This window comes from Ammodytes marinus, assembly GCF_949987685.1.
Source record: "Ammodytes marinus genome assembly, chromosome: 13".
Classification (NCBI taxonomy): Eukaryota; Metazoa; Chordata; class Actinopteri; order Uranoscopiformes; family Ammodytidae; genus Ammodytes; species Ammodytes marinus.
This window is the reverse complement of record NC_137217.1, coordinates 14,982,460-15,009,153: the sequence shown is the minus strand read 5'-3', so window position 1 is coordinate 15,009,153 and position 26,694 is coordinate 14,982,460. Positions and strand designations below refer to the sequence as shown.

The following is a 26,694-nucleotide window of genomic DNA, read 5'->3' as shown; positions in this document are numbered from 1 at the left end:
AGTCATTGTAAGGATATGCAACAAAACCTCTTCTCTGTCTGGACACAGTCAGAAGCCCAGCATGCTAGCTCAGCAGCTCACAGCTAATTGTTACAAACAAGCTTGAAGCTACACAGAAAGCTGTCTGTACGTCGGCTTTTTGTTTTTCTAACATAACATAATCAACAAGGATATTTTAACAGATAAACAGCATCTTTAGTATTCCTGTGTACTACCAACAGCTACTTATACTACTTTCAGGGGCGGCCTTAAAGATCTGGGGGTCCGTTTCAAGACCCCCACTCTTTTTTTTTTTTTTTTTTTTTTTTTTTAATAAAAAATGCTTGTGCATGCTCCCTGCGAAAATAAAAAAGATTGCGAAATCCAGTTGGTTCATAGACGGATTATGAGATAATGGGTCCAGACTGGGCCCAGACTCTTTCCTTATATTTAGGCTATTCCTTTTTGGACCCTGTTATTGACATGAGTGACAGAGCTCTTTGACAATGCGAAGTTACTATCAGTATCTCTGGCTTAGGGCCCCCCTGAGCCCTTGGGCCCCTGGGCCTGGTAGCATGCACAAGCATTATTTATTAATAATGCTAGTCGGGGGCCCCCCAGAGGGTGGGGCCCGTTTAAATTGAAACAGGTGAATCATAGTTAAAGAGACTCACACCCATCGTGCAATTGAGAATTACAGCACTATCATACCATCCCGCCTCCCTCCAATGCCCCCACACCCTCGTTCCATGCTTGTATCACTTGTTTCACTTCAGAGGTGTCGGCCAGAATACCACTTATGGCCAAAGGCGTCAGACTATAAGCATGAGACTAGGAGAGGAGGAGTAGGGTTTTATCCGCTCTTTATTTTCCTTCTTTCACAGGCACAGTCGCATATAGATCGCGGGAAAAGAACAAAGGTTTAAACTCCGCTCGTGAGGAGACGTTACAACAGCTGTTGCGACCCGCGAATCGCATGCAAACTATATTATAACAGCGATCGGGACTGCATGTACATACTCACACACGGGTGATTCACATTTAAACTCAGATAAACATGTTTCCATGTGGAATGATCGCTTACTGCGGCAACGCTCACACATCTGACCGAGGGAGAAGAGAACGGAAACTAAACAGGCTCTCTGTCCGACTGACGTCACGGCCCTAACTGACTGCTATCCACACTGAACAAAACACATTTTAACACACTGTAAGAACTAACAACACTGTAACTTATGAACGTTGGGGCCTTTTCTACAATGGTCGCTACTCGCTACTGTCTGCCATGGAATCAAAACAAACCCTCTAGTTGAGAATGCGCAATACAGAAGCAGACCGCAAACAGACAGGTCTGTCGGCCAATCAAATCGTTCGGTCCGAACGATTTGATTGGTTGAATTTTATATATATTTTTCATAATATTATGAGATTGAAATCATTGTTTGTTTTTACTCCTGGTGGGTCTGTCTTATATTTTAGAGTGTAATTACCTTATTAATACCATTTTAACCTAATCCAAAAAAAGTGTAAAAATGCACCAAAGGTAAGAGTCGCTTTAAGGCTGCTACTGACTACTTGTGCGTTACATTTCTCTCTTCTGCTCCCCAGTTTGGCTATCTGCCCTCGTCACTGTGTTTGTTGCTGCTCTGCTAGAAATTGCAGCCAGCCAACAGTGGCCTCCATTGTTTCGCCCACATTTTAAATACTCATTTCTCCAATCCCACACAAGATAATTCAATTGTATGGGAGGAACATCATTTTTCCCACATTACTGCAGACTTCACTGTGGGCTGCGTTGTAAAATATGGTTGCTCGCTCTCTCACGGACACCAGGTGGGCAGTCTGTCTAATCACATGCACATTGCATTACAATTATGGTTGGTGCTTGTCCAGTTGTGTGCTTGCATGTAATGATGGCAGTGATGGCAGCGTCTTGCAAATAAGGTTCAGATGCAGTTCAGCCAACCTGATGGTGTGTGTAGGGACACAAATCAGCAAATTCAGCTTGACGACATAACATTTTGAGCAATAGCTGCTTTGCTTTCAGAGTCCTAGCATTGTTGGCTCACTGTCAAACTGTCATGGCTTACTGGATTACTTTGTCAACGTGATTAGGAACACCTGTGTTTCTTCTACAATGACAATTAAAATGTCTGCTGTGAAAAAAGGCCCTTTTAAACTAAGCATTTGTGAAAATATCTGTTGAAAGTAATGAACATAATCTAGTGGTTAGTGGTCTAGTGACTAGTGGTTATACTGCCACTAGCTACAGTTAGCAACTACCTAGCCATAATTAGCTATCACACTTGCACGATTGTTGAACAATGTTTAAATTAAGCCGTGCAAAGTATCCAACAGTTTTACAACATAAACACTTTCTCTTAGTTGAAAGAAAAACCCACTGCGACATGGTAGACAAGTAAAGCTCAGATACTTGGTTCCTATCCAGTGTACCAAGAGGTAATTTCGGTTGACAGAAATGCGAGTTTAGGTTCCAATTGCTGGCTAAGGTACCATACACTGACAGGAGAAAACTTGCCAAGCTCTGATGTGGGAGAAGTACTTCTGCCATCCATGACGTTAGAAACCGTCAGGGGTTGTTAAATGCAATACAGATACAGATACCTGGCAAATTATTCAGTTACAAATATGTCATCCCATGACTAATACACAATGTGCAAATAAGTTTCAACTTATAGGCAAGTGTCCCTGTCACTCTTCCTTATCCTAGCATTAAACCTGACCTACTGTGACAACTACTCCTAGAAACATGAATGTGTCACCACATAGAAACATGTGAAGAGATACAAGAACACACACACACACACATACATATGTTCTAGTGGAGACTGATCTGATAGGTCTTGGGCTCTGCCATAGCTGTTTGTTTTAGTTAGCGGACTGTTTAAGAAAGAAACTGGAGCCAAACAAAGCCTGTTTCTTATTAGTTAGCCACAGAGATGGACAGAGTGAGATAGAGGAGTGAATAGAGGCAGAGGAGAGCAGGGGTAACCATAGACCTGAACAAAGTATAGACTTGGCACCGCAGAATCTGTCAATAAACCTGCAGTATTTCATCAAACCCGAATACAGCGTTTTCCTTCTCACTGCTTTTCTTTCCTCCAGCTTCACTTGTTCCCATTCCTCCCTTTCACACTTTTTTCTCTATTCTGTGCGCACACGGGCACAGTCCCCCCACTGTTTCCCAGTAACTGCTCTCTGACCCTGCAGCAAAGGCGTCAGACGGGAAAAGAAAAGAGAGGGAGAGAGGTACAGAAGAGAAAGGGAAGAAGAAAGGCAGATGGGGCTTAGAAGGAGCAGAGGACCATATGACAATCTAGCGTTTGTCTGGCAGAGAGCAGGGAAGAGAGGTTCAATAGCAACAACAGTAGTCAGATACTGGACACATTCTATCTGATAGTTGGGAAGGACATTTTGTGCATATTTACAGTTTGTATAGGGCTATGTATGCATGGCCTTGCCCTTGATTCTTGTCTCCTTGTTGAGCAAACAGTACTGTGTAATTTAGACTAATTGAGCTAGCACAATGTTTTGAAAATAGAGCTTATTTTGTTGTTTTTGCAAAATGTAGATATCCCACTTTACATATTATTACACAGAATGTGGATCATGTCACGTCGGACGTGTCCACCAATTTTCATTATTTCACTCCTCAATCTAAATGGGTCACATACAGTATAAGCTAATATTAGTTATGTCTATCAGTAAGCAACATTTTACCGTTTTTTTCACTTCCCAAATTTCATTTTTTTTAAATAATACAGTGACACAGCAATAAAACAGATATTTCCTGGAATATTTGTCAAAAGTAGGAGCTGTATTTGAGGTTTGTGCATTGGGAATATTTTCAACATTGAAGAAAGAAGCAGCTTGAAATTAATTATTTTATTGAATCATTGCACACATTCAGTATACGTGCTGGATGTGCAGCATGACAGTTTTTCCAAGCAGTTGCTGCTGTAAGAGTGTAAAGAGATTTATGTGAAAATAACAGTGAAGCATATTTGATGGAAGACACTTGATTGGATAACTTAACTTGATCTCCATCAAAATGTATCAGTTGCTTTATAATCTTTAATCATTTAAGGTCACGTCCCCTTTACAACTTGGCATCACCTAGGAAAATGTTCAAAGCATGCAATCTGAATGTAATTTGCTGTTAGTATTTCCCATACTTAACACAAACCTTACATTAAATCTACTGTTGCTTGAAATTAACTGCTACACTGTTAAGCTCTACCCCGTGAACCTAAGCAGTTAACAAAGACCTGCACAAAATACGTTAATGTTTGTAAGACCAGGCACAGACTTGCTTCCATTTTTTTAATGCAGACAGTGATGTGAAGACAAACAACTAGGACACAATCAACTTCAAAGTTTCAAGTTTACTAAAATGGATTATCGACTTTTGGCAATTGTGGAATTGTGTTTCTCGAACTGTAAACAAATGAATGGCAACAAACGATTTCCTTGAGGAAACTCACCCTTTGACAAACAACTAAACTGACCGTTTACAGACGTCAGCAGGGATAATGTGAAGGAGAGGGGCGACCTTGATTATTGGCTTAGATGTAAAACACCAGTGTCTTGCCTTGTTGAAAGACATTCTCACCATCCTGCCAACATTAGGCCAGCGAGCTTTAATTAGCAGTAATTATGACCCTCTAATCCTCTGTTTACCATATCCTCTGTCTGTCTTGATGGCTTTTCATATTTCACAGTACCACACTCCCTCCGCTCTCTCTTTCTTTCTCCACCATCAAGTTCCTTTGTGTGTTCTTTGTGTCTTCTATCACGTTTTAAGAAGCCTTACCAGCACTTAGTTATGATTCTCTCTTTCTATTCTTTAACCTTAGAGTTTCCTTAAAGGCTGTACTTGTTTGTTTTGTTTAAAGTTAATCTCTCCAAAGAACGATATTTTCCCTCTCTGGCCTCCCTGCCTCTTTTGCCAGTTTTGCGTAAACTCTCCAAATAAGATATAACTCCTCTCCTCTGCTCCCACCAGATACAATAGGTTGGTTGCCCAAAAACCCACTGCTCAGGGGCCTCATTTATAAAGCTTGCGTACGCCCAGAAGAGGGCGCACGCCAATTTCTAAGCAAATATTGGGATTTATAAAAAACAAACTTGACGGGAAGAGTGCGGTCCTCCACGCAAACTCTGACCCATGCGTACGCACAGAAAGTGGAGAAAAGAGAAACGGCGACTCCGTCGGCACATGTATGAAGTGCGAGAACGAATGTGTTTGTGTAAAATGAATCCAGATATAGGCCTATTATTATAAGCCATGTAGGTCTATCATATAGGGAGTTCCTTTGCAAAACGGATGAAGCCATTCTTACAACTAATAAAAACAATTCCTCCACGGATTTTTCCATGGAGTGATACCAACAAAAACTAAACGAATTAGGATCTTAAATAGCCTACAAACGGAGATATATGAGTGCAAAAAAAAAACGTTTGAATAAGCTCTGCAGTTATGGCTATTAAAGAATAACCTATCTGCATGTTATTGGATTCATTCTGATAATATTGAGGTGGAATACAGCCTATTACTTTTACACTGACGCTGTTCTCGATGCCTCAGTCAGGCAGACAGGAGTACACAGTTCCACACACTAATCATAAGCCTACTGTACATTACATAGCCTACTGTGCTAATTTTTCGCGGCTTTTAGTCCGTTTTATCTATGTGTTTTTCTTTGTGTTTAAGCACGTCGTAACTGTGTTTTGAAAGGGACTGAAGTTTATTATTAACCCTCCGCCGCCCGTCACTGCACCGAGATGAATTCTCCGAATCTGTATCTCATGGGGGGTCTCAGTGTCCCCCGCTCGTGGCACAAACACTGCTGTGTGAGGATATGCACTTTTTTGCGTCCACTTTTATGTCGGATCGCTTCTTTTTATTTCGACCACAGCGTTCACAGAGATCGCCACAGGCTGCACTCTGACGCCTTTACCCTCACACTGTGCCACCAAACTAAATTTTCCCTGGTCGCCACTTCTCCAACGGGTACTTCGGCGTGACCGCAGTGATCCACACCGTGTGGAGTCTATTTTTCCATTTCCCTTTCATTCGGCGATTGCCACTACCGCCTTCATGCACTCAGTAAATGATATTAATTTGGGCGTGTCAATGACTATGTATGGGTAAATATGGGCGTTACGTGAAGCCCGCAAAGGCTGCGCCACATTTAGAGTGGATTGTGATTTATTAAGGGAAACAGGCGTAGGACGTGAGTGCGCACTGTTTTATAAATCCGAATATTTTTGTTCGCACGTACATCCTACATTTCTTCCGTACGCCAGCTTCCACGTGAATCCCACGCAAAGCTTTATAAATGAGGCCCCTGGTTATTTCACTGGCTTTAAATTAGGCCTAATGTTCACACAGTTCCTCTGCGACACTCGAACCGTCCCACAATATACTGAATATACATTATAGCAATGTATATTCAGTATATTGTGGGAGACCTATAACATGTGTTCTGTGGTCGTTTTTTCAGTTGGCAGCAGAATAGTAAACTGCATTGCCCTTAGTTCGGACTTCTTGCGCTTACAGAGTGGTAGATATCCACTTTGCAGATTACATGTAGATTCAGTGGTATTCTGAAGGTGTGTTTATCACCTAGCTGCAGCACAGTACAAAATCGGACTTATGTTAAGAAAGACACATTTTCAGAAAGGTTTATCAAGAGCCGCATACCGGGGACACAAATTTGCATTGGGAAAGCACATAAAAATGCATTTTGCATAATAATTGGACATTTGTGACCATTATGTATCTAAACTGAATGAATCCATAACCCTCTTGGAAAAACACGACATGTACCTAAAGCTAGTTAATAATCGCACCTCTTATATGTTATGCACTGACTAGCAAATCAAAGATTGTCATCAGCTTTCCCTTGACCTTGTCTTCTCTCCTCCATCTGCTGTCTGTAACAGATGGATTGTTCAAACAGTCACAGACACAGACAGCAGACAGAAGGCTCTGTCTGGAAAATCACTTCTGGAAACGAATACCTGCGTGGCTCATCGTTACACAAGTGTCTTTTATGACTTTCAGTCTTGAGATAGCGTTGACCTGAGAAGCACACATTGCACATTGACAGTTCAGTGAATGTCACATTTAGTTTATTTGGAGAAAAAAATGGATTACACTTACATGCCAAAATACATTAGATTTGGGCTGTATGTGTTGTTCTTGGCTAGCCAATACCTGTTCATGTTAACTTTATCATTCTTGCTTTTGTTGAATTGACAAATTATCATAAGACTTATCATATTTTACGTTTTATACAGACAACTGTGCAGATAAGGGAAAAAGAAAATCAAACTAAATTGAAAAAAACGTGTCTTGGGACCAACCCAGGACATAGCAATTACACAGTATGCACCTGAGCCACTAAACCACCATCTGCTGTCTGAGCATAGTGGGAAATTGAACCTTTGACTCCGCTGTCCCAATGGAGATGTTAAAAAAGCAAACATGTCTCTCTTGTGTTCAGTTTGGATTGATTTGTAACAATTCGAACCAGTAGCGTTTTGAGTTATGTTTTCATTTGGCATCACTCCACTCCATATTTTTAATGTACAAATATCCAAAGCAATAATTCACATTTACAACAGTCAGCACTCTATTTTTACTGCCTCTCTTCACTTATGGCCGACATTAACAGTATATTAGCATGTTCTGGATGATTCACTTATACTTTTGTGGATAGATAAGGGATTTATCAAGCAACTTAAAGTGGATGTATTCATTTATGAGAAATCATACATGGAAGGATGACAAGATGAGCACTTATATAATTATGTGCGTGTGTGTGTGTGTGTGTGTGTGTGTGTGTGTGTGTGTGTGTGTGTGTGTGTGTGTGTTTGTGATATTGCTTCTACAACATTGACCCATATCTATTGTCATTTTAATTTCAAGTAGTCAAATTGTGAAATTTTTTCGAGTAATTCAGAGAGGTACAGGTTGAAAGAGACATCCTGGGTAAAAAAATGTAAACAGTGTATACCGACTTCAAGGAGGCTGTCACGATGCTTCTCTTACATAATGTATTGTACACGTTTTTTGGAGCAAGATAGATAGCAGCGATGCAGGATCTGTGTTGGAACTGGGGGCAGTTGACTAACGTTCAGAATTTTGCAAAAGAATGCAAATGTCTATTTAATTTCGCTGAGAAATCTGCACTTCAAAAATTAAAGCACAATGTTTGTCTTGGGAGTTATCTTTTCAATTATGTATTTATTAGTCCTTTATACTGTCTGTTTTCTTTTGTCCCTGTCTGTTTGAATTCATTTTACTCTCTCCTTCTTTTAGTTAATCAGTTTGTGTGCCACACTGAGGCAATCGCAGACATCGTGATCCTGGTGGACGGCTCCTGGAGTATAGGTCGGCTAAACTTCCGGCTGGTCCGCATGTTCTTGGAAAACCTTGTCAATGCCTTTGATGTTGGCTTCGATAAGACAAGGATAGGTGGGTCCCTAATACCTTCTCTCTAGGGTAAATGATGGTAGATGGATAACCACACAGGACCAATATGGTCTTCTGATGTTTGTCTGAATGTTTTAATTGCCTTTATACAGATTTTCTATTTTGCTCATAGCCTAATGGTCAAGAAAAATTTGTCAATTTTGTATGGGCTATCATATGAGTCAAACTTTGAGCGAATAAGACAAAAACATTTAAAGTTGTGTTTGTGTAAATTTGTGTTTCTAGGTCTGGCTCAGTACAGTGGTGATCCTAGGATAGAGTGGCATCTCAATGCTTACTCAACTAAAGAGGCCGTTATTGATGCAGTAAAGAACCTGCCGTACAAAGGAGGAAACACTCTCACAGGTGCTGATCTTTTGTTAAAGTCAACATATAGGGGAGAGTGGCCTAAGTTGTGCATTTTGGAAGTTGTGCCACCCCTTGTTTCTAGAAAACCGTGGAAGAAATTGGAAATGTGACCACATATTTAAGAAGAGCCATCCATTTGACTCATCCTGTAAAGAAGGGAGACACAAGGAATAAGATATAAGCACATTTAAGCTAAAAAAACTGTGTTTTGCCTTTCAAAGTAAAATTTCCATGATCAAGGTTTTTTGATTATTATAATTATAGACAAGTTTGAAAACATTTGACACATGTTTTAGTGCTTTGGTATGCTACATTTTGAGTCTATACAGTTAGCACGATGTCAGCCCTAAATTGCTGCATCATGCTTATTATCCAAATTTCTAAGATTGGGGTGATTTGTGCCAAAGGGCCTGGGTGAGTTATAAGTAAGTAAGTAAGTAAAATGTATTTATAAAAGCACATTTATGACAGTTTGCACTGTCCAAAGTGCTGTAGATAGTGCTGAAGGTAGGTAAACAATGAAGGTAAAATAACAATAACCAAAATAAAAGACGTAAAGCCCATACATCCACATAAACACAGATAGTAGTGCAGAGGTAAGATTGTTAATGGGGAGGAAACACCAGGGTGTACATATGGGTTTTGAGCCTTGATTTAAAGGCAGAAATGTAGGGGAATCACATTTGTCAGGTGGCAGTTGGTTCCACAAGCACGGAGCAGCTAGTGCAAAGTACATTTCTGAGAGTTGTGCCAGTGGCATGGCTGTATACGCTGGTCACCAAAAGAAAGTGATTGTCTACAGTAGCTCAGAAGAGAGTGACATCTCAATTCCACTTAACGACACCACTGATGAGAGTTCAGATGGCCAGAAAGATGATGATGGTGACTTTGTCATTGTGAGCTTTGCAGGTAAAACCATTAGATCTGCTAGGCCTTGTTTAAGAAAATTGTCCTTCAATCTTTGTCAACTATTTACTTTATTTACTTTACATACACCTTAAATAAGTGATTGTCTAATGGATTTGTCTTGCATTACAGTTTATGAGATATATATCAATGGTACAATTCACCCCATGGTATTCTCTCCAACCGCACAACTTACACCACACTGGGGGCAAGTTGTGCATCAAGACAACTTTTTTTCCGAAAGCTATATTTCTTCAACAGTTTATTCCAGATCCAAAGTTTTTATTGCCAGGGATGCACAACACCCTGAAATATATGTACATATTTGAGTTGGAGACTTTACTGTCAAGGCCTTACTTTAAAGTCACTTTGAGTGAAAAGTTGCACAACTTAGGCCACTCTCCCCTACTGAATTCTGGTGTACCTTGTTAAGAATTAGCAAAAACTAAATTTTTTTTATCTTTTCTTCTCACTTTTGGATTTGTCCTCCCTTGTCTTTCTCCACAATCCTTGTACTATTACCATATACTACTTTACATTTCCTTTTCTGTTCCCATTCTCTTATACCTACTTTTGTCTCTTGAATGTTTTCCATGTCACCTTTTTTCCTTTCATTCAATCTGCTCCCCTGTCCAGGCCTGGCGTTGACTTATATATTGGAGAACAGCTTCAAGCCTGAATCCGGCTCACGGGTCGGTAGACCCAAGATTGGGATCCTTATTACAGACGGGAAGTCCCAGGACGATGTCATTCCACCTGCAGAGAGCTTGCGAAATGCTGGTGTTGAGCTGTTTGCTATTGGTAAGAATGGACACATACACATATGCACGGGAGAAGAATGAAAAGTCCCATCTGTTCCACAAGGAGTAAAAAAAAGAACGAAAAAAAAGAAACTGTATTTTTTTAGTTACTTAGTCTTGATTACTTGCCAGTGATGTTTCCGTGAACTAAAGGTCATCCATAATTTACTACTGCACTGTTGTGTTTTTATATGAATGTTGGTTTCGTAGAAAGTCACACTTTTAATACTGTTGTTGTTCCTAAATAATATGCTATCAATCATACCTTTACCCATACTTTCCCAGGTGTGAAGAATGCTGACGAGAATGAGTTGCAGTCTATTGCGTCAGAGCCGGACGAAACTCATGTCTACAATGTCGCCGACTTCAACATCATGAGCTCCATAGTGGAGGGTCTGACCAAAACAGTGTGTGAACAAGTGGAGGTACAAGACAAGGACATCAAGCAGAGTAAGAGAAAGAAAGACTGCAAGCACTGTACAGTGACCATGCACATGTAACACCTCAGAGGAGCATTTTTATGCACTTAAATTACAGAATTATACAAAAATAACATTGAAATTAGTCATTACAAGCGGCATGGTGGCCATCGTCGCACAAGTAGGTCTTTTTTGATGTAAATCTGTATATTTATATTGAGCTTCGAGTTTCTCTTTTGGGAGAGTGGTGTCATATAGGATTCAAAAATAGAATATCCTGCTATAAAAAGTGTGATTATTTGGGGGAAATATTTTCTTCTTTCTTCATCCTGCTCTTAGTCTTTCCTCTAATACATTTCCATGTGAGTGAATAGGGTGGAAATAAACAAGAAATAAGACGTCTTTAAAGAGCCGCCATAAATCAAGTCTAATGTGTTATGATTATATTTCACCTCTATCTCCTTAACCCTGATCCTGAAAAGCATCTGAGTTTTTCTACTTAAAACTTCCTCACTGGGAATAATGTAATGTAAGCGGATGCAATCTCTTATCCTTCTCCCTTTCTTCTGCTTTCATTTCTTCAGAACAGACACCAGAGGAGACGGGGGCTCCACTTGACCTGTTAACGTCAGAAGTGATGGCCCGAAGCTTTCGGGTTTCATGGAGACACGCCCCCGGAAACGTAGGAAAATACAGAGTGATTTATCACCCAGCTCAAGGAGGAGAACCAGAGGAGGTATATTTCTTATTTTTTATTTTTTGCTTCAAAATGTACTGTAGTTAAAACATGTTTTTACTGATTAATAAGGGATCAAACAACCACTACAAACAAACTACACAAAATTAAGAAATATCCATGACATTTAAGCGCACAGTTAAAATAAATCTTATGAAGTTCATTGATCTCAGTAGGCATACTGTGAGACCTAAGAAGTATAGAGGTCAAGAGACTCGGTAGGGGAGCTGAGTTTAGTACTCCAAGTTCCATCATATTAACTACACCATTGGGAGTGGCAAGTGTGCAGGCTGAGCACAGTTTTTTTCCCTGAGACGCTGGTGGTATCATTCTTCCTTACCTTTCGCTCTAATCTCTCCATTCACAAGCCCACTGAACTTCCATGCAGGTAATTAAGACTCACAAGAAATGATACTGTAGCAGATCCAGACACCTGCTTGATTTTTCCAGAACATTTGACCACAGAAACCATTAAATCTTTTGCTTAGCCGGGTTTACAGGGACCAGATGGTCTGGAGCCGCATGCGAGGAGAACTTTCCAGCTGGCTCAGCCCGCACCTAATCTGTCTCACAACTGTCATCCATGTAGACCAGAGTGAAAAAAAAAAATTTTGCTTTGGACATTTGCGCTTTATCCCATCCAAATAATTCGATTGTGCTTCCCCTCCTCTCTTCTCGATCATGTCCTGCCTTCCTCTATCTCCCGCTTCCATTTATCATTTTCATCTCCCCCCATTTATTGCCCTACTTTTCATTTTATCTGCCATTCTTTGTCCCTATACCACTCCTTCCATCCTTCTCCCATCCATTTCCCTACCCTGTTTCTCCTTTCTCTACCTTCCATCCATCTTTCCCACTCCCTCTCTCTCCCCACCGACTCCTGCTCCTGCACCTCAGGTGGTGGTGGATGGCAGTGAGACTTCAGTGGTGTTGCAGCAACTCAGCTCCTCCACAGAGTACCAGCTGGCTGTGTTTGCTGTGTACGCAAACGAGGCGAGTGAAGCTCTTAGAGGATCCGAAACAACCTGTAAGTTTGTCCTTACACACACACACACACACACACACACTCTCAGATGTACTTACAAAACCTCACATGATGAGTCAACATCTGAGATCGTGAGTTACAGTTTTTGCCGAATGCTTACACACATGTTGCAGACTTTGGCCCACTGTGTCGAAACTTAACACACAGGCCGAATAGGACAAAGCACATGGATATAAACTTCTAACTTATACGGCAAAACGAAACTTTTGAAACAAAACTTAACAATCCCATTTCAAAACTGTTTTTAGCATCAAAACAATACACACATGCACCTTTGAATTACTCTTTCCTAGCAGCAACAACACACAGATGTGCTTTATGCAAAACACAGCTGTATTCAGTACTTTGGATGGTTTTTGACTTTAAAAGTCTCATACAGATTTTTTTTGTGAAAGGTTGATCCACTACAGTTGATCTAGACACATGAAAACAAAATGTAAACGCTTCAGATTTTTTATTTTATTTTGCCATTTCAGGTTTTTGCAAAAGTAAAAAAAGAAATGGTACAACTAGAATATTCTACAAAACATAGTGTTCTAAGGGAATGATTGGAAGAAATTTAGGCTATGAATCCTGTCTCCTGTTGGCATCTGGCCACATCACCTCATCCACGTCACAGGCAATGTCCTCCCTTGCCAAGCAACGGGGGAAATATCGCCTTGCGTGCCGTATCCAACCTTTTGCAGAATTTTTTGGAAAGATTGATCCACTATATTTTCAATTAGAAAAGAAAACAAGTTTATATTGCAATTTCATGGTTTTGGCCAACAAAAGAAAAAAACACAACGAATAGGTAGGATCGCAGTTCAACAAGCAATTCAGTGTGTCACTATGAACTTTGAAACAATTACAGTAAAAAAAAAGATGTGTTGTAAGGAATGGGGCGAGTGGATTATGAATCTTTGGATACCGCCTCCCGTTTGTGTCTGGCTACATCGCCTCATCGACATCACATGCAATGTAATCCTTTCAGAAGCAACAGCAAAAATATTCCTGATATCCACTCTAAATGTCCTAATTATGAAGCTATTGTGTTGTTGGGCTGGAATCTCAGACCAGCCTCCTATATTGTTCGGCCATGATCTATAACATGGTCCACTATAGTGACCCTGTCTCCGTCTGTTGTCTCCTTTGTCATCGTCCTCCTGCCACTCTCTTTTGTCCTCTTCCCCTGACTCTTACTGTCTCACAAAGGAGCTGAGCTCACCTGAGGTCTATTTGTAATGCTAAGGCTCACACTGATTGGTATTATAAGCTTTCTTTTTAATTTTTCATGTGTGTGAATCTGTGTGCTTTTCCAATTTTAGTTGTGTTTTGTATTTTAAATAGATGTGTTTTCCAAAGGATTGCAGGTGATTTCCTTTTTGACCAATGTGTCTTATGTAAAACACTGTGTGTAGTGTTTTGCAAAAAGTGTGTTGGAGAATTTCAAAGACAGTGCAAAGCACTCATTGTGTTTGTAGGGTTGGTGCTTGTGTTTAGGGCATGGTCACCACAGTTAGAGGTTGTGATGCTTTGGGCCTAGCAACCACTATTAGTGTGTAAGCATTAGGCAAAAACTGTAATCACAATGACAAACAAAAGTTTGACTGGCACGGAAGCCGAACATATTGAAAATTATGCTCTCATGATGCATTAAGATAAAAGCATCAAGGAAGACATGTTTTTTTTTGTTTTTATTTTACACTTCCACTAAAGTTGTGATATCATAACAATTTCTAAAACTCAATCAAGACTGAAAAGACTTGGTTTAATAGTAATATTCCTCCTTTATTGAACCATGCTTTGTGTTTGTCTGTTATGTCTGACTATCTTTGTGTGTGTGTGTGTGTGTGTGCAGTGGCCCTGCCCACAGTGACGGGCCTCCAGCTGCTTGATGTGACTCACAGCTCCTTGAAAGCAAGATGGAACAGTGTGGATGGCGTCTCTGGCTACATGCTGCTGTATGCACCGCTTACACAGGGTGGAGACTTGGATGAGAAGGAGGTATTTATGGAAATAAAAAGAGAGAAACATTTACATTGAATAGATAGGTGCCTATTCACTTCGTAGTTCCAAACAGTAAATGCCAGGTGATGGTCCCACATTTTGTTGAAAATGCTTTAATGTGTTTGCTTTTGTATTTGTCTTTTTCCCAGGTCAAGGTACCAGATGCAGTGACAGAGCTGGAGCTGCATGGGTTGATCCCCAACACTGAATACACTGTCACTGTTTATGCCTTGAACGGAGAAGAAGCCGGTGACCCTAATACAAACCAAGAAACTACATGTGAGTTATGCTCACGCCCACACATGCAATTATTTTTTACCCTATAATCCTAAATGTATTTAGAATCTTATCTGCAAAAACAATTCAAAAAGATCGGACTAGATTTCCTCAAGCTGGTGCTCACAAAGCTAGAAGATTAAGAGCATACAAATAAACAGCAACCATGCTCTCTCTCTCTCCCCTCAGTGCCACTGAGTCCTCCCGGCAACCTCCAGTTCTCCGACATCACTCACAACTCTGCCCACATCAGCTGGGACCCTCCTCCCACGGAGGTCAAAGGTTACCGCATCGTGTGGGTCAAGACAGACGGACTAGTAATGAAGGAGGTGTGTGTGACCTTGTGAATGCGTGATTGTGTGTGTTGTGGCTGGATGAGAAGAGATGAGACGGAGATGGAAGCGTAGAACATAGAGGAAATTGATTATAGGCTTTGTTCTTTTTAGTATGAAAAGGTCAGAATGCAATGAGTATTTAGCCTTGGATAATAAACATGTAGTGCAATAACATAGGAGTGATGTGTGTGTTTATAAATGCAAGTTGGAAGATCGCCTTAAACTTGAACATACGGTAAAAATTAGTGCCTGTGTCCAATCAGTGCCTGTTACTCCTAAAGGTTCTTCTTTTCAAAAGGCTGATAAACCTCCAGTGCTCTAGTCACTAATCCGAACATCAAGAAATAGAAGAAATATATTGAAGTGGATGTGTGGCCTTTTTAGTTGACTATGATTTAACTATTCTATTTTTGTGTATTTAGACTTTTATTCTGTATGCAAATGTCATGTGTCTGTGTTTGTTTTGTGCAGGCCAAGGTGGGAAGTGGGAACTCTTATGACCTCCATGAGTTAACGCCTCTAACGGAGTACTCTGTGGCCATCTTTTCCATTTACAGCGAGTTCCGATCTGAGCCGCTCACAGACGGATTCACTACTAGTAAGAAAGTCACTTTTTGTTTGTGACCATGCATTGGAAGATCCAGAAGATCATTGTTAACTTTGCTTATTTGGGGACTCATTGCGAACACTGAAATAAACAATTAGCAGATGTCTGTAGGTGACAAATGTTACCACCACCAGTGGTACTTATCAAGTACATTTATTTATTTGTTTTGTGGTAACACTTTACAATAAGGGTACATTAATTAACTCTTAATTAAATAATTCATGCTCATTAAGCATTAAATAAGCAGTTGTTAATAGTTAGTTAATGGTTAGTTAATTCTTATTGAGCATTAACTAAGCCTTAACTAACAGTTAATTGCTGTACCCTTATTGTAAAGTGTTACCTGTTTTGTTATAGCCCAATTTGTCTTCCACATTGGTGTTATTCCATTTCCCTATCCCCATCTCTACTGAGGACAATGTTTTATCTGTTTCTGAAACGAGTTGTATTACCACTCTCAGAAGCCAAACCATTTTTCTCTTAGTGCCAACAGAGTTGAATTATATTACCCCTTCTGCCAGTCTGGCGGTCCGCCCATCTCATTTACACCTTAGCATAATAGCCCAGTCACATTAAAAGGTCATTTCACTGTCCCTTACTATTCCGTCACGTTAACAGATATTGATTTGTAGGAATATCCCTTTAAGCAAAGCAGTTAGGCTCAAATGCTGAATCAGCTGAAAGAAATGTGTTTTTGGCAAGCAACTATTAAACTACTCATTCTAAAGGGACATGTTGATTTTTATTGATCTCTTGGCAACTTTGTTCAGTGAAGCAGGTTAACGATAGGAGCTTCATGAACTTACATCAATGTGTAGGCACTTTAGAATTTTTTTTGGAGTGGGAAATGGGGGGGGGGCTGCTGTGGTAGACAAATGTTATTGTAGGTGAAAATAATTGCTCAGAAAATTCCATGTTCCAAACTGAATGTAGCTCAAGGTTATATGACCTTTATCCTATGATGAAACATGTCTATCCTGATGGGAGTGGTCTCTTCCAGCACGATAATGCCTCCATCCATAGGCTACGAGGGGGTGTTGAATGGTTTGATGAGTATGAAAATGTTGGGAATCATTGCTATGTCCTTCACAGTCACCAACCCAATTGAATGTCAATGGCGGATTTTGGACTCACGTGGTAGATAGACTTGTGGAATCAATGCCAAGGGGCCTTGAAAGAGTTCTGGCGCAGGTGAGGGCCTGAAGGGGATCTGAATATAAATGTACTGGCGGACAATGAGTCTAGTTGCACCAAGAGTAATGCTAGAAAGCAACTATGCAACAAGTGATATGGTACAAGCCATGATCATTCACAAGAACTTTGTATGGATTTGCGATAACCCCTACCTATAAAAGGACAAGTGGACCCAAACAATGCAAGCAAAATGCCCCCATCAGCAAAGAAGAACCACTTGAACCCATAGATAGTAAATAATATGGATGTAGCATCCGGGCTGACCTCAGTTATTCACACGGCATCCAATAATCCTGGTTTTTGCGCGTCGCCATTTTGTGAGATTTTTACTCCGCCTCACGTCAGGGGGAGGGAGATAGCTGACGTATACCTCCGAGGCAAAGTGAGGGACAACGGGCGGAGAGCTGTCACTCAAGAGATCGCGCCAATACATTTTAACCTCCGATAAAATAAAAACTAGCGTGGTCCAAAAAAATTCACCCCCCTCAGTGTTGTCATGGAGATATGACCTAAACATACAGACTAAAATGGTTTTGTGGCCCAGGCTGTAAATAGGTTTAATACGACTTTGAAAACGGCCTATCTAACAAGTGAGTCTAAGAAATCAGTGTACACATACACTCGCCCAGTTGTAGAGACTATGGTGAAGGATTACTCATCTGACCATATCATTCTTTTTCCATATATCTGTAAACCAGTGCCTCTAGATCTGTGCTACTGAACTCTATAATGCGCATTCATCTTTGTAATGAAGGATTTACTGTACTGCTGACAGTCTGATCACATCCTGCATTGACATTCTCAGGCACCTGAGGAAGAGATGCTCTCCTGTTTTTCCTTACATATCACAAGGCATAAGCATCTGGGTCATCCAATGTGCACTGTTGACCACAATTTCCGACCCTATCAACTGACGTTTTTTCCCATAAAGCTAAATGCAAATCTCACTTTAGCAGCTGTTCCTACTCAAATAGTGTGCAGAATGCATATGACAAACTAGGTAAGACAAACGGAAAATAAAGAAGTAGAAAAAGGAAACTCTCTCTACCTTTTTGTTTGTTTATTGTTGTTTTGTAAAGTGCTCTGAGTGAGAGAAGAGCGCTATATAAATAAAATTTATTATTATTATTATTACCTCTCAGCTCCAGTTCCTGGTCCTTTGAATCTGCACTCCAGTGATGTTAGTACAGAGGGCTTCCAGGTCAGCTGGGATCACTCAGCCAATGACATCATCCTCTACAGACTCTCTTGGGCCCCGTTTACAGGTGGCGACACAAAGGAGGTCAGTACCAATAAAAAAGGTGTTTGTTTAACATAAGGTTTTCTTAACATGTGTTTTATTGAGCATTAATAAAAGACTTACACATTCTCAGAATTGTATACAAGAAAAGCAGAGGTACAATGCTAACATAAGATATTTTTTCACCTACAACAAAGGGAAATGTGACAGTAAAGATCATCCTCATAGATCAGGGGTGGCCAACCAGTCAGAGACAAAGAGCCACATTTTTTACTGTGTTACTGCAAAGAGCCACATCGTACACACGGGTACACACAGTGGCGATTCCAGGAAATTTTGACTGGGGTTGGCCAAGGTGGGCCACAGAGTTAGAGTGGGGTGGCCATCGCACCCCTGAAAGAATAGCATGTGATATGCTGTACAACCAATTCAAAGATGATTTATAATCCCAAATACCCAAATCATGTTAGTATCCATTGTAATGTTTGTCAGAAAACTAAACCCCTGAAGGGGGGTCTGGGGGCATCCCCCCCCCAGAAGATTTTTTTGTGTTTTTAACATGTAATCTAAGCATTCTGGTGCATTCTGGCGAAGATAATAAAGGAAAAAGTCAATATTTATTTCAGCTCAGATGAATAGTAAAATTAGCAAGACAACATAACTTGCTAGCAGCCAGATGCCTAACAACTGCACAGAGGGACGAATGACCACTAGCTTTTGACCAAATATCTTGCTAAAAAAATTAACCTTTATTTATGAAAGTCTGCCCTTGCTAAGAACATGTTACACTCGCTAACTACAAACTTTAATTTTTTTATTCAGATTTCAAAAATCTGCTGGGACACGTGCCTATACACATGCATGGGTGGCACGCATGTCACAAGCACACTTATGCTGTTTTCAAGACCTTTGCTGACCAGAGACCAGTTCTAGCGGCCACAGTCCTACCATTAATTTAGTAATTGAAAATTGAAAACTGATCTCATATCAGTGGATTGGAGTGTTTGTGTGATGAACTTGGCAACTACCTATCAAAAAAAGTTAAGAAAGAAAAAAAATACATATCATCTCTGAACTAGGCTACATATCAGGAAGAAAATGTAATAAAAAAAATAAAATTAAAATAAAAAATAACATTTGAACTGGGGGGGGGGGGAGCACTGGGGTGGCCAGTAAGATTTCAGGGGGGGGGGGGCGTTTTTATTTTCGCGGGGAGCTTGCACATGCATGCACAAGCATTATTTATTAAAAAAAAAAAAACAGGGGGCCCCACACTAGGACTTGAAACGGGCCCCCAGATCGTTAAGGCCGCCCCTGTGATAATGACAGGACTGGACTCCTACAGTACTAAAGACGACAGGGCAGTCATTTTCAACAATGAACATTGTGTGCACTGCCTCCCACACAAACTCTCAGTTCAACCAAGTCCACAAACAAAAATATAACAATTTAAAATAGCGTTTTTCTCTTACTATGCATGTTGCTTTGTGGGACTTACTTTTAGCATGGAGAGAGCTGAAGTGGCGCCGAAGATTTGAAGCCTTGAAATGCGCAAATGACACCTGGCATATAAGGCAGAATGGCCTGCCATAACGTTCAACAAAAAATATGAACTCTCCCACTCTGTTTCGGAGCGAACTTGACACAAATAGTTTACTCACGGAAAACCTCCCTCCAAGCTGAGCGGACAGTTTTATGTTGCGTCCGCACCAAACGTTTGCGAACGTTATGTTGCGTCCTCAATTAAACATTTGCGAACAGGCATACACATAGGGCCTACACATTAATAAAATAAAAAATGAAATAATAGACAACATGTAAAACGAACGTAAGAGCCGCATGGAACGTTTGCGAACATGCACACACATAGGCCCACACAAAAAAAAAGTATTAAAAAAATTAAAAAATAAATTATAATCACATAATTTGATATGAACTGAAGAGCCGCACGAAGCTGGGCAAAGAGCCGCATGCGGCTCGCGAGCCGCGGGTTGGCCACCCCTGTCATAGATCATTTTGGCAACACTGCAGACATGAAACGTTGAGTCTTTGGAACAACTGGGACATAGCCAAAAACATGATTTTTTTCTTCCTTGACATGATAAATATGACACCAATGTATGATATATCTTTTAGGCACTTATTATCTCTATTTCCAGTGGAAGAAGTCTAGCCCAGATAAAGTAGAGTCTCTGCTCCACAGACTAAGCTTAACTACACTTCAGGTCTCTGGTGAAACCCCTGGCATGGTGGCGTATAAATAAAGGCTGAATAAATCTAGAAATTAATGGCTTGGGTGTTTTATTACCACGATATGGGGTTTAGAGACAGCTGGGTGGCAGCGATAGAGCCCCTTAGGTCTGTGAATGTGTGTGCTTGTTTGTGTATGCGTGTTGTGTGCGTATGTGTGTTTTGCTAAGAGTCATCAGAGCTGAAAATAACACTCGGGGGAGTTAGAGAGGTAGTGTTGTAACTCGACAAGCATAGAGAAAGGGAGACATGCAGCTTTTCACTGTTTCGCACACACATAATCCACACACACGCATGCACGCACGCACGCACACACACACACATGCACACGTGCATACAAACATTTATTTACATCCCATGTATTGTTATATCTGTGAAAAAAATGTAACATAATACAGTCCAAATTCCGCAAAGGCACTGATACAAAAACAGAATGAAAGATTACCAAGATTAAAAGTTGATGACGAATTAGAGATCCACGAGAAGAGTTAATTATATAATTGTTAATCCTTTTTGTGCGTCATGCTGCTTTGATTGGATTATTTTTACTGGCGTCCTGATACCTTCCTGAAAGCAGGCTTTAGTCTTTTGTGCTTGTTAACAAATAGAAATCTGATTGACTCCAGTCTTTATTCTGACAAATACCAAAGAGGACAATGATATGAAATACGGAAATATATCGCACTAAATGCAAGGGAAAAAAAGAGAGAAAGAATCAAAATGATGCACTTGCTCCAGTGAAATCGCTAACGGCCGGCCCCACTGGGGAAATTTGCATGTAACTGTGCCTCAACGGGTTCTGTAGATAAACAAATTCCTGCACTTATTATGATTATTGACTCATCTACGGAATATCAATCTTTCTCTCTGGAAGCAAGCTGCACTTTTGAAGACCTCTTAGTTTTAATGTGGGGTCTGATTTGTTTTTGGATCGTACAGATAGTCCTGCTGCAGTAGTTTATCTTACTGGTTTTGCTGTTGAAACTGCACATTCCTTCATTTCTCGTATTGTGATGATCAACTTACAAAGTCTTACAATAGCCTTAGCTACTTTTTTGTTAAACATGACAGAATACATACAAACACTTTTATACTACGTAATTCAACAAAATTCTTCAAATCATACTTTATATAAGGCAGTATTACAAACATATCCCCCTGCAGTTTGTTTTCATAGACACCAGCTTTTTTTGAAAATATGGACCACCTTTTCCTGTTTTCAAGACTGAAATAAGGAGCACTGAGCCGATGTGTTATTTCACATTTTTAGCAGCTTGTTCTACTAACACTCAGTGATGACCTTGGTGTTGAACGTCTGTATTTAGAGTATAAATAATCTTGTCAGACTGTTGGTTAATGCCCAACATTTTATCACATCTTGAGGGAAACTCTTTCTATTATTTTCTTATTTAGTTACAATAAATGAAGGTACAAAACAGAATAAAAGCAATGTTAAGAGCACGCTGTAGAACACAACATCTCAATATATGATTTATGTGGGAAGCACTTATCAAGTTTGGCTTGTTTTTATTAATTTATATAACTTAATACAAAGGTCAGATTAAAAGAGATGAAAGTGCAACATTATAAGTATACTTTATACCTTTTTAACAAAAGAGTAGGGGGCGAGGCACATAGTTGAATTTTTTTTTTAAATATCAGCCAACATCCTTGAGAGGTTGATTTATTTGGACAAAAGAAATAGTTGGCAGTCAAAGGTGAAGTCTTATCCGTGTGTTTCTCCTCTGTAGGTGGTCTTGAGTGGAAGTGATAAGACATACATCCTGAGTGGCCTGAGTCCATCCACTGAGTACGAAGTCATGTTGACTGCCGTCTTCAAAGATGAATCTGAGAGTGACACAGTTCTCGTTACAGAGACCACATGTAAGTGACATTACACTGAGTGATTGATGGTAACATGTACGGATGATGTGGTGCTAATTCAGGCTCCAGTGGTATATGCTTTATTGATTGATTGATTGATTGATTTATATTTATTTCGTCCATGGATGTCTTCCAACAAAACTCATTTCAACATTCTCACATGTACAATCCATAAAACCATGACGAAAAGGCAGGGTGAAGAATATCTAGTCAGTACACGCCTTGACGAGTGTCAAAGTGTACAAACGTTTCCAGAGATGAGAGAAAGAGTCAACTTTAATTTCATGAGTAGAGATCCCCTTGGTTGCACTGACGTTTGAAATAGCCTGGTACCTAAATGACCCTCTTTTCAAAATTACCACTGTCTGCTGAGAATTACCTGTCCAGTCCAATAACATTTGCCTTTAGGGTTCATAATATTTGCATCTCCGAGGTCAAAGAGGAGCTCTCCATGAGCCCACTTGCATTGATTTGTTTGTCACAGCTTAGTTCAGAAGAAGAAAATCTATTTTCCCATCAATGGTTTGTTATATATTTCTCTCTAATTACCTCAGTTATTGATACAGAGAGTTGTTGATGAGAGTTTCTATCCAATTATCTGATTTATTTTCTCTGTCTTCCCCCAGTGGCTCAGACGACAACGATTGCTACCACAACCACAGGTAAGAAGTGTCTAATTTGCTGTTGGGTGAAATGTGTTTGTTGTGCCCAAAGTATCACACTCTCGATATGGCTGAATGGCATATAGATGTGAAGCAACCGTTCTTGTATGAAAAAAACAAACATTGAACTGAAAAGATCTGACAGGATTGGATGCTTTATCTTGTAATTGTGCCATGAATTGCTTTTTTTATGTGAAAACATTAAGAGAGTTGCTTTCAATTTTGCTGCGTGTGTCCAGTAGGCAGCAAGCCGTGTTCAAGCAATACATGCTTTTAAAAAAACGTCTGCTGTTGGCAGAGGGTCTAGCCAAATTTTAATCACGATTCAAGCCAAAGCACTTGTCTAAAAAGTCTACTGCCACTGAAATGTGAAAAGCTCTGCTAGTTCCCAGTACGTGCTTATGTTGCCAGAATGCAACTACAGTTCTTGAAAGTTCCTGTAAAATAGTTAGGGTTTTTGTTGCTTACTGAATTTTAGGAAGCCCCACACTGTCTGTTCTCACTAAGGTTGATGAATGCAACGCTGAGACACTGATTGCATTTTCAAGCACCATGCACCTCCATGGAATGGAAGATGTTTTGTGGATTTATAAGTGTGTTTACCAAGTTGGTCTCACCCAGAGACTGTGGTTCAAACTTCATTATCTCAGGAGTGACCCGGAGGCCGTCTGGATTATGTTTTGTATGAGGAGCAGCTAATCGAGTCAGAGCAGCTTCTCCACTCACCACTCTTAAAAACTTTAAAAGCAGCATGTTTTATTTACCCAAGTCCTGCTCACTATCCTGGAAACTTTAAAAAAAACAACACTTCTGCTTTGTTTGGCGGTTTTGTGGTTTCACAAAAGTGGCCGACCATAAGACAGCGAGTCGCCTCTGTATCTACAAATCGAGGCTTGTAGTTTCAGGCTTCATTATGTATGGAGCCGTCACACTGACTTTCATCCACTCAGGCCTGCATAGTAGTAAAACATGCTTGCTTGAAAAAACAAAAGAAAACATACACAAACAATGTTTCAATCTCCTAGTACTGTTTCTGCCAGATTTTACTGCAACTTTATTTTTTCAACTATCACGGCTGCCTGAGACTGTTGCCACACTGACAGTAGCTGTTGCTCCAGCCAAGATTTTGTGTTAACTTTTGATGCATAAACCCTACAGTAACTCAGTACTGTAACTGTTGTGTGTGATGTGGTATGACAGCGGCACGCCTGTCTGTGAGAAACCTTCGACTGAGTGACGAGACCACCCAGAGCTTACAGGCGTCATGGGAGCTGGACGACCCTCGCGTGAAGAGCTTCAGGGTGCTCTACGCCGGCCTCAGGGGCGACCACCAAGAGCAGTCTGTGAGTTGATCAAGTTGTGAGCTTTTACTTAAAAAAACATCACCATTAACAAATAATGGAATACAGATTTCTCTTCTCTAAGAGCTGTGTTTAGATCCCTGTTACATGCCAATATTTGCTAAACGTCTCTTTGGGTGTTGTATCTCTTGAACAAATGCACCAAACTCACACAGACTTCTCCCCTTGGTGAGTTGTGACACTAATAGACAACATTAGAGTAATGTTTGGGGAAGGGTCCTTGTTATTTCACAAGTCCAGCCAACTGCGTGGCACTGTAGCGGTCAGTGTCAGGTCATGTGCTCAATCAAAAAACTGATTACACTTTTAGTCCCAGTCTACTCCCCTCATTCCTGATTCCTCTATACTGTATGTGGTAAAAGCCCTTGAGCTCAGCGCCACGTACTGACCCTGATCGCTGACGCATACGGACATTCACACACACACACACACACACACACACACACACACACACACACACAAACAAACACATGTTTACACGCACGCGTGCACACACACACACACACACACACACACTCGACCTCTCCTCTCCTTTGCTCCCCCTCTATCTCTCACTTTTTCTCTGTTTACCTTCCCTCTTGTCTTCTCTCTCGCCACCAAACCCTAACCCCCCCCTATCTTTCTCTCTCTCCCGCCCTCCTGTTTTAATTTCCCAATGTGGTGTCGGAGCCGTGGAAGATGGAGAGGCCAGGCCAGGCCAGAAGACATTCCATTATCTTTTCAGCAGCCATTTACCTCACTTGAAGCAGAGATGGAGGGCAGTAGAGAAAAGAGCAAAAAGAAACAAAGAGAGGTGGCAAAGGAAACAACAGCCAAACAAACTAGGCAAAAGGCTTAAACCTGTCCGCCGGGTGATAGATAACGGTTGTTTTAGGTCGTGCCCTTTTTCTGAAAGTTTGAATGTGTTTTGATGCGGATGTGTGTGTGAGAGACAGATAGAGGGAAAAAATTGGTGATTCTGCATAAGGTGGACTATTTTTTTTCATGTATTAGAGTGTATTAGAGTGTGTGTTTGTGTGCGTAGAGTGTGTGTTTGTGTGTGTGTTTGTGTGCGTGCCTTCCTGCTTTGACGTCAGCAGGTGTTTCAGCACCACAGTGAGAGTGGACAGCTCCTCCTATCTCATCGGCAGTGACGGATTGACCTGGCCACTCTTTAACACCTCTCTCTCGCTCTCTCTCTCGCTTTACCAATCTTGTTTTGTCACTTTGACAGGCAGTTGAACTTTATGTGTCTGGTTTAGTAGGTTTCTTTTTCTTAGTGTCAAAGTACAAAATGTAACACTTGAATGGTAGTTTTTTTTACTCTTTTTGATTAATATGAACCTTATTTGTACAAATTAATACTTTCAGAGCTCAAACTAAGATGCAGAGAAGGAACTAACTTCAACACTGATACATGAAGCATAGCATTAATGGGTTTTTCTCAGCTCTTTTCTGCCTCTCTGTTGGCCCCAACTGACTTTATTGACTAAACTGAGGTGAGCAGAATTCTTGAACAGTTCTGGTTCAAATCCCTGAAGGTATATATAGTGGATTGCTAACACTTTCTGTTTCACCAAGTTAAGCCTAGCCTTGATCTTCGCCTATATGCATCCCTATATGCCAGGAAAGCAACGTTATCTGTATGTTGCCCGCTACATGGTGCATGTATCCTTGTGTCTGCATGCATGTGTGGATCTGATTTGTATGCCGCTCATTTGTTTGCCTATGTACAGGTTGGTCCCAAGTGAGCTAAACTTATCATTGCTTTAAAAGTCCCTGTACTTTCTTGCTCCTTTCAGATGTGGACTGAATTTGAATTTCATTGTGTGTGTGTGTGTGTGTGTGTGTGTGTGTGTGTGTGTGTGTGTGTGTGTGTGTGTATGTGTGTGTGTAGGTGTTAGTTCCTGGCGGTCAGAGGAGGGCAGTGCTTGAATCTTTGCTGTCAGACAACCAGTACAAAGTGACAGTCACACCGGTGTTCACTGATGGACAAGATGGCATCAGTGTCTCAGCCCTGGGAGCCACATGTAAGCCTTACAAACCCCCAACACACTAGACACACGCACACCTACACACACATACACACACACACACACTCTGCTCTGAATTATTTACCACTGGGTGGTAAACTCGGTTTCTCAATTTTCATAATCCAAA

General features: G+C 40.6%; 1 protein-coding gene across 1 annotated transcript in view; it reads left to right on the top strand.

The window, feature by feature from the left end:
- col14a1a (collagen, type XIV, alpha 1a) overlaps positions 1-26,694 on the top strand; it is a 133,530-nt gene that overhangs the window by 29,568 nt on the left and 77,268 nt on the right. Inside the window, exons 6-20 of the mRNA XM_080040000.1 lie at positions 8,330-8,485; positions 8,729-8,848; positions 10,394-10,558; positions 10,843-11,007; positions 11,561-11,712; positions 12,610-12,739; positions 14,598-14,743; positions 14,896-15,025; positions 15,212-15,351; positions 15,829-15,955; positions 18,301-18,440; positions 22,400-22,532; positions 23,159-23,194; positions 24,395-24,537; positions 26,432-26,564. Of these exons, the coding sequence (XP_079896126.1) occupies positions 8,330-8,485; positions 8,729-8,848; positions 10,394-10,558; positions 10,843-11,007; positions 11,561-11,712; positions 12,610-12,739; positions 14,598-14,743; positions 14,896-15,025; positions 15,212-15,351; positions 15,829-15,955; positions 18,301-18,440; positions 22,400-22,532; positions 23,159-23,194; positions 24,395-24,537; positions 26,432-26,564 (2,016 nt within the window). The remainder of the gene's footprint in view (positions 1-8,329; positions 8,486-8,728; positions 8,849-10,393; positions 10,559-10,842; positions 11,008-11,560; positions 11,713-12,609; positions 12,740-14,597; positions 14,744-14,895; positions 15,026-15,211; positions 15,352-15,828; positions 15,956-18,300; positions 18,441-22,399; positions 22,533-23,158; positions 23,195-24,394; positions 24,538-26,431; positions 26,565-26,694) is intronic.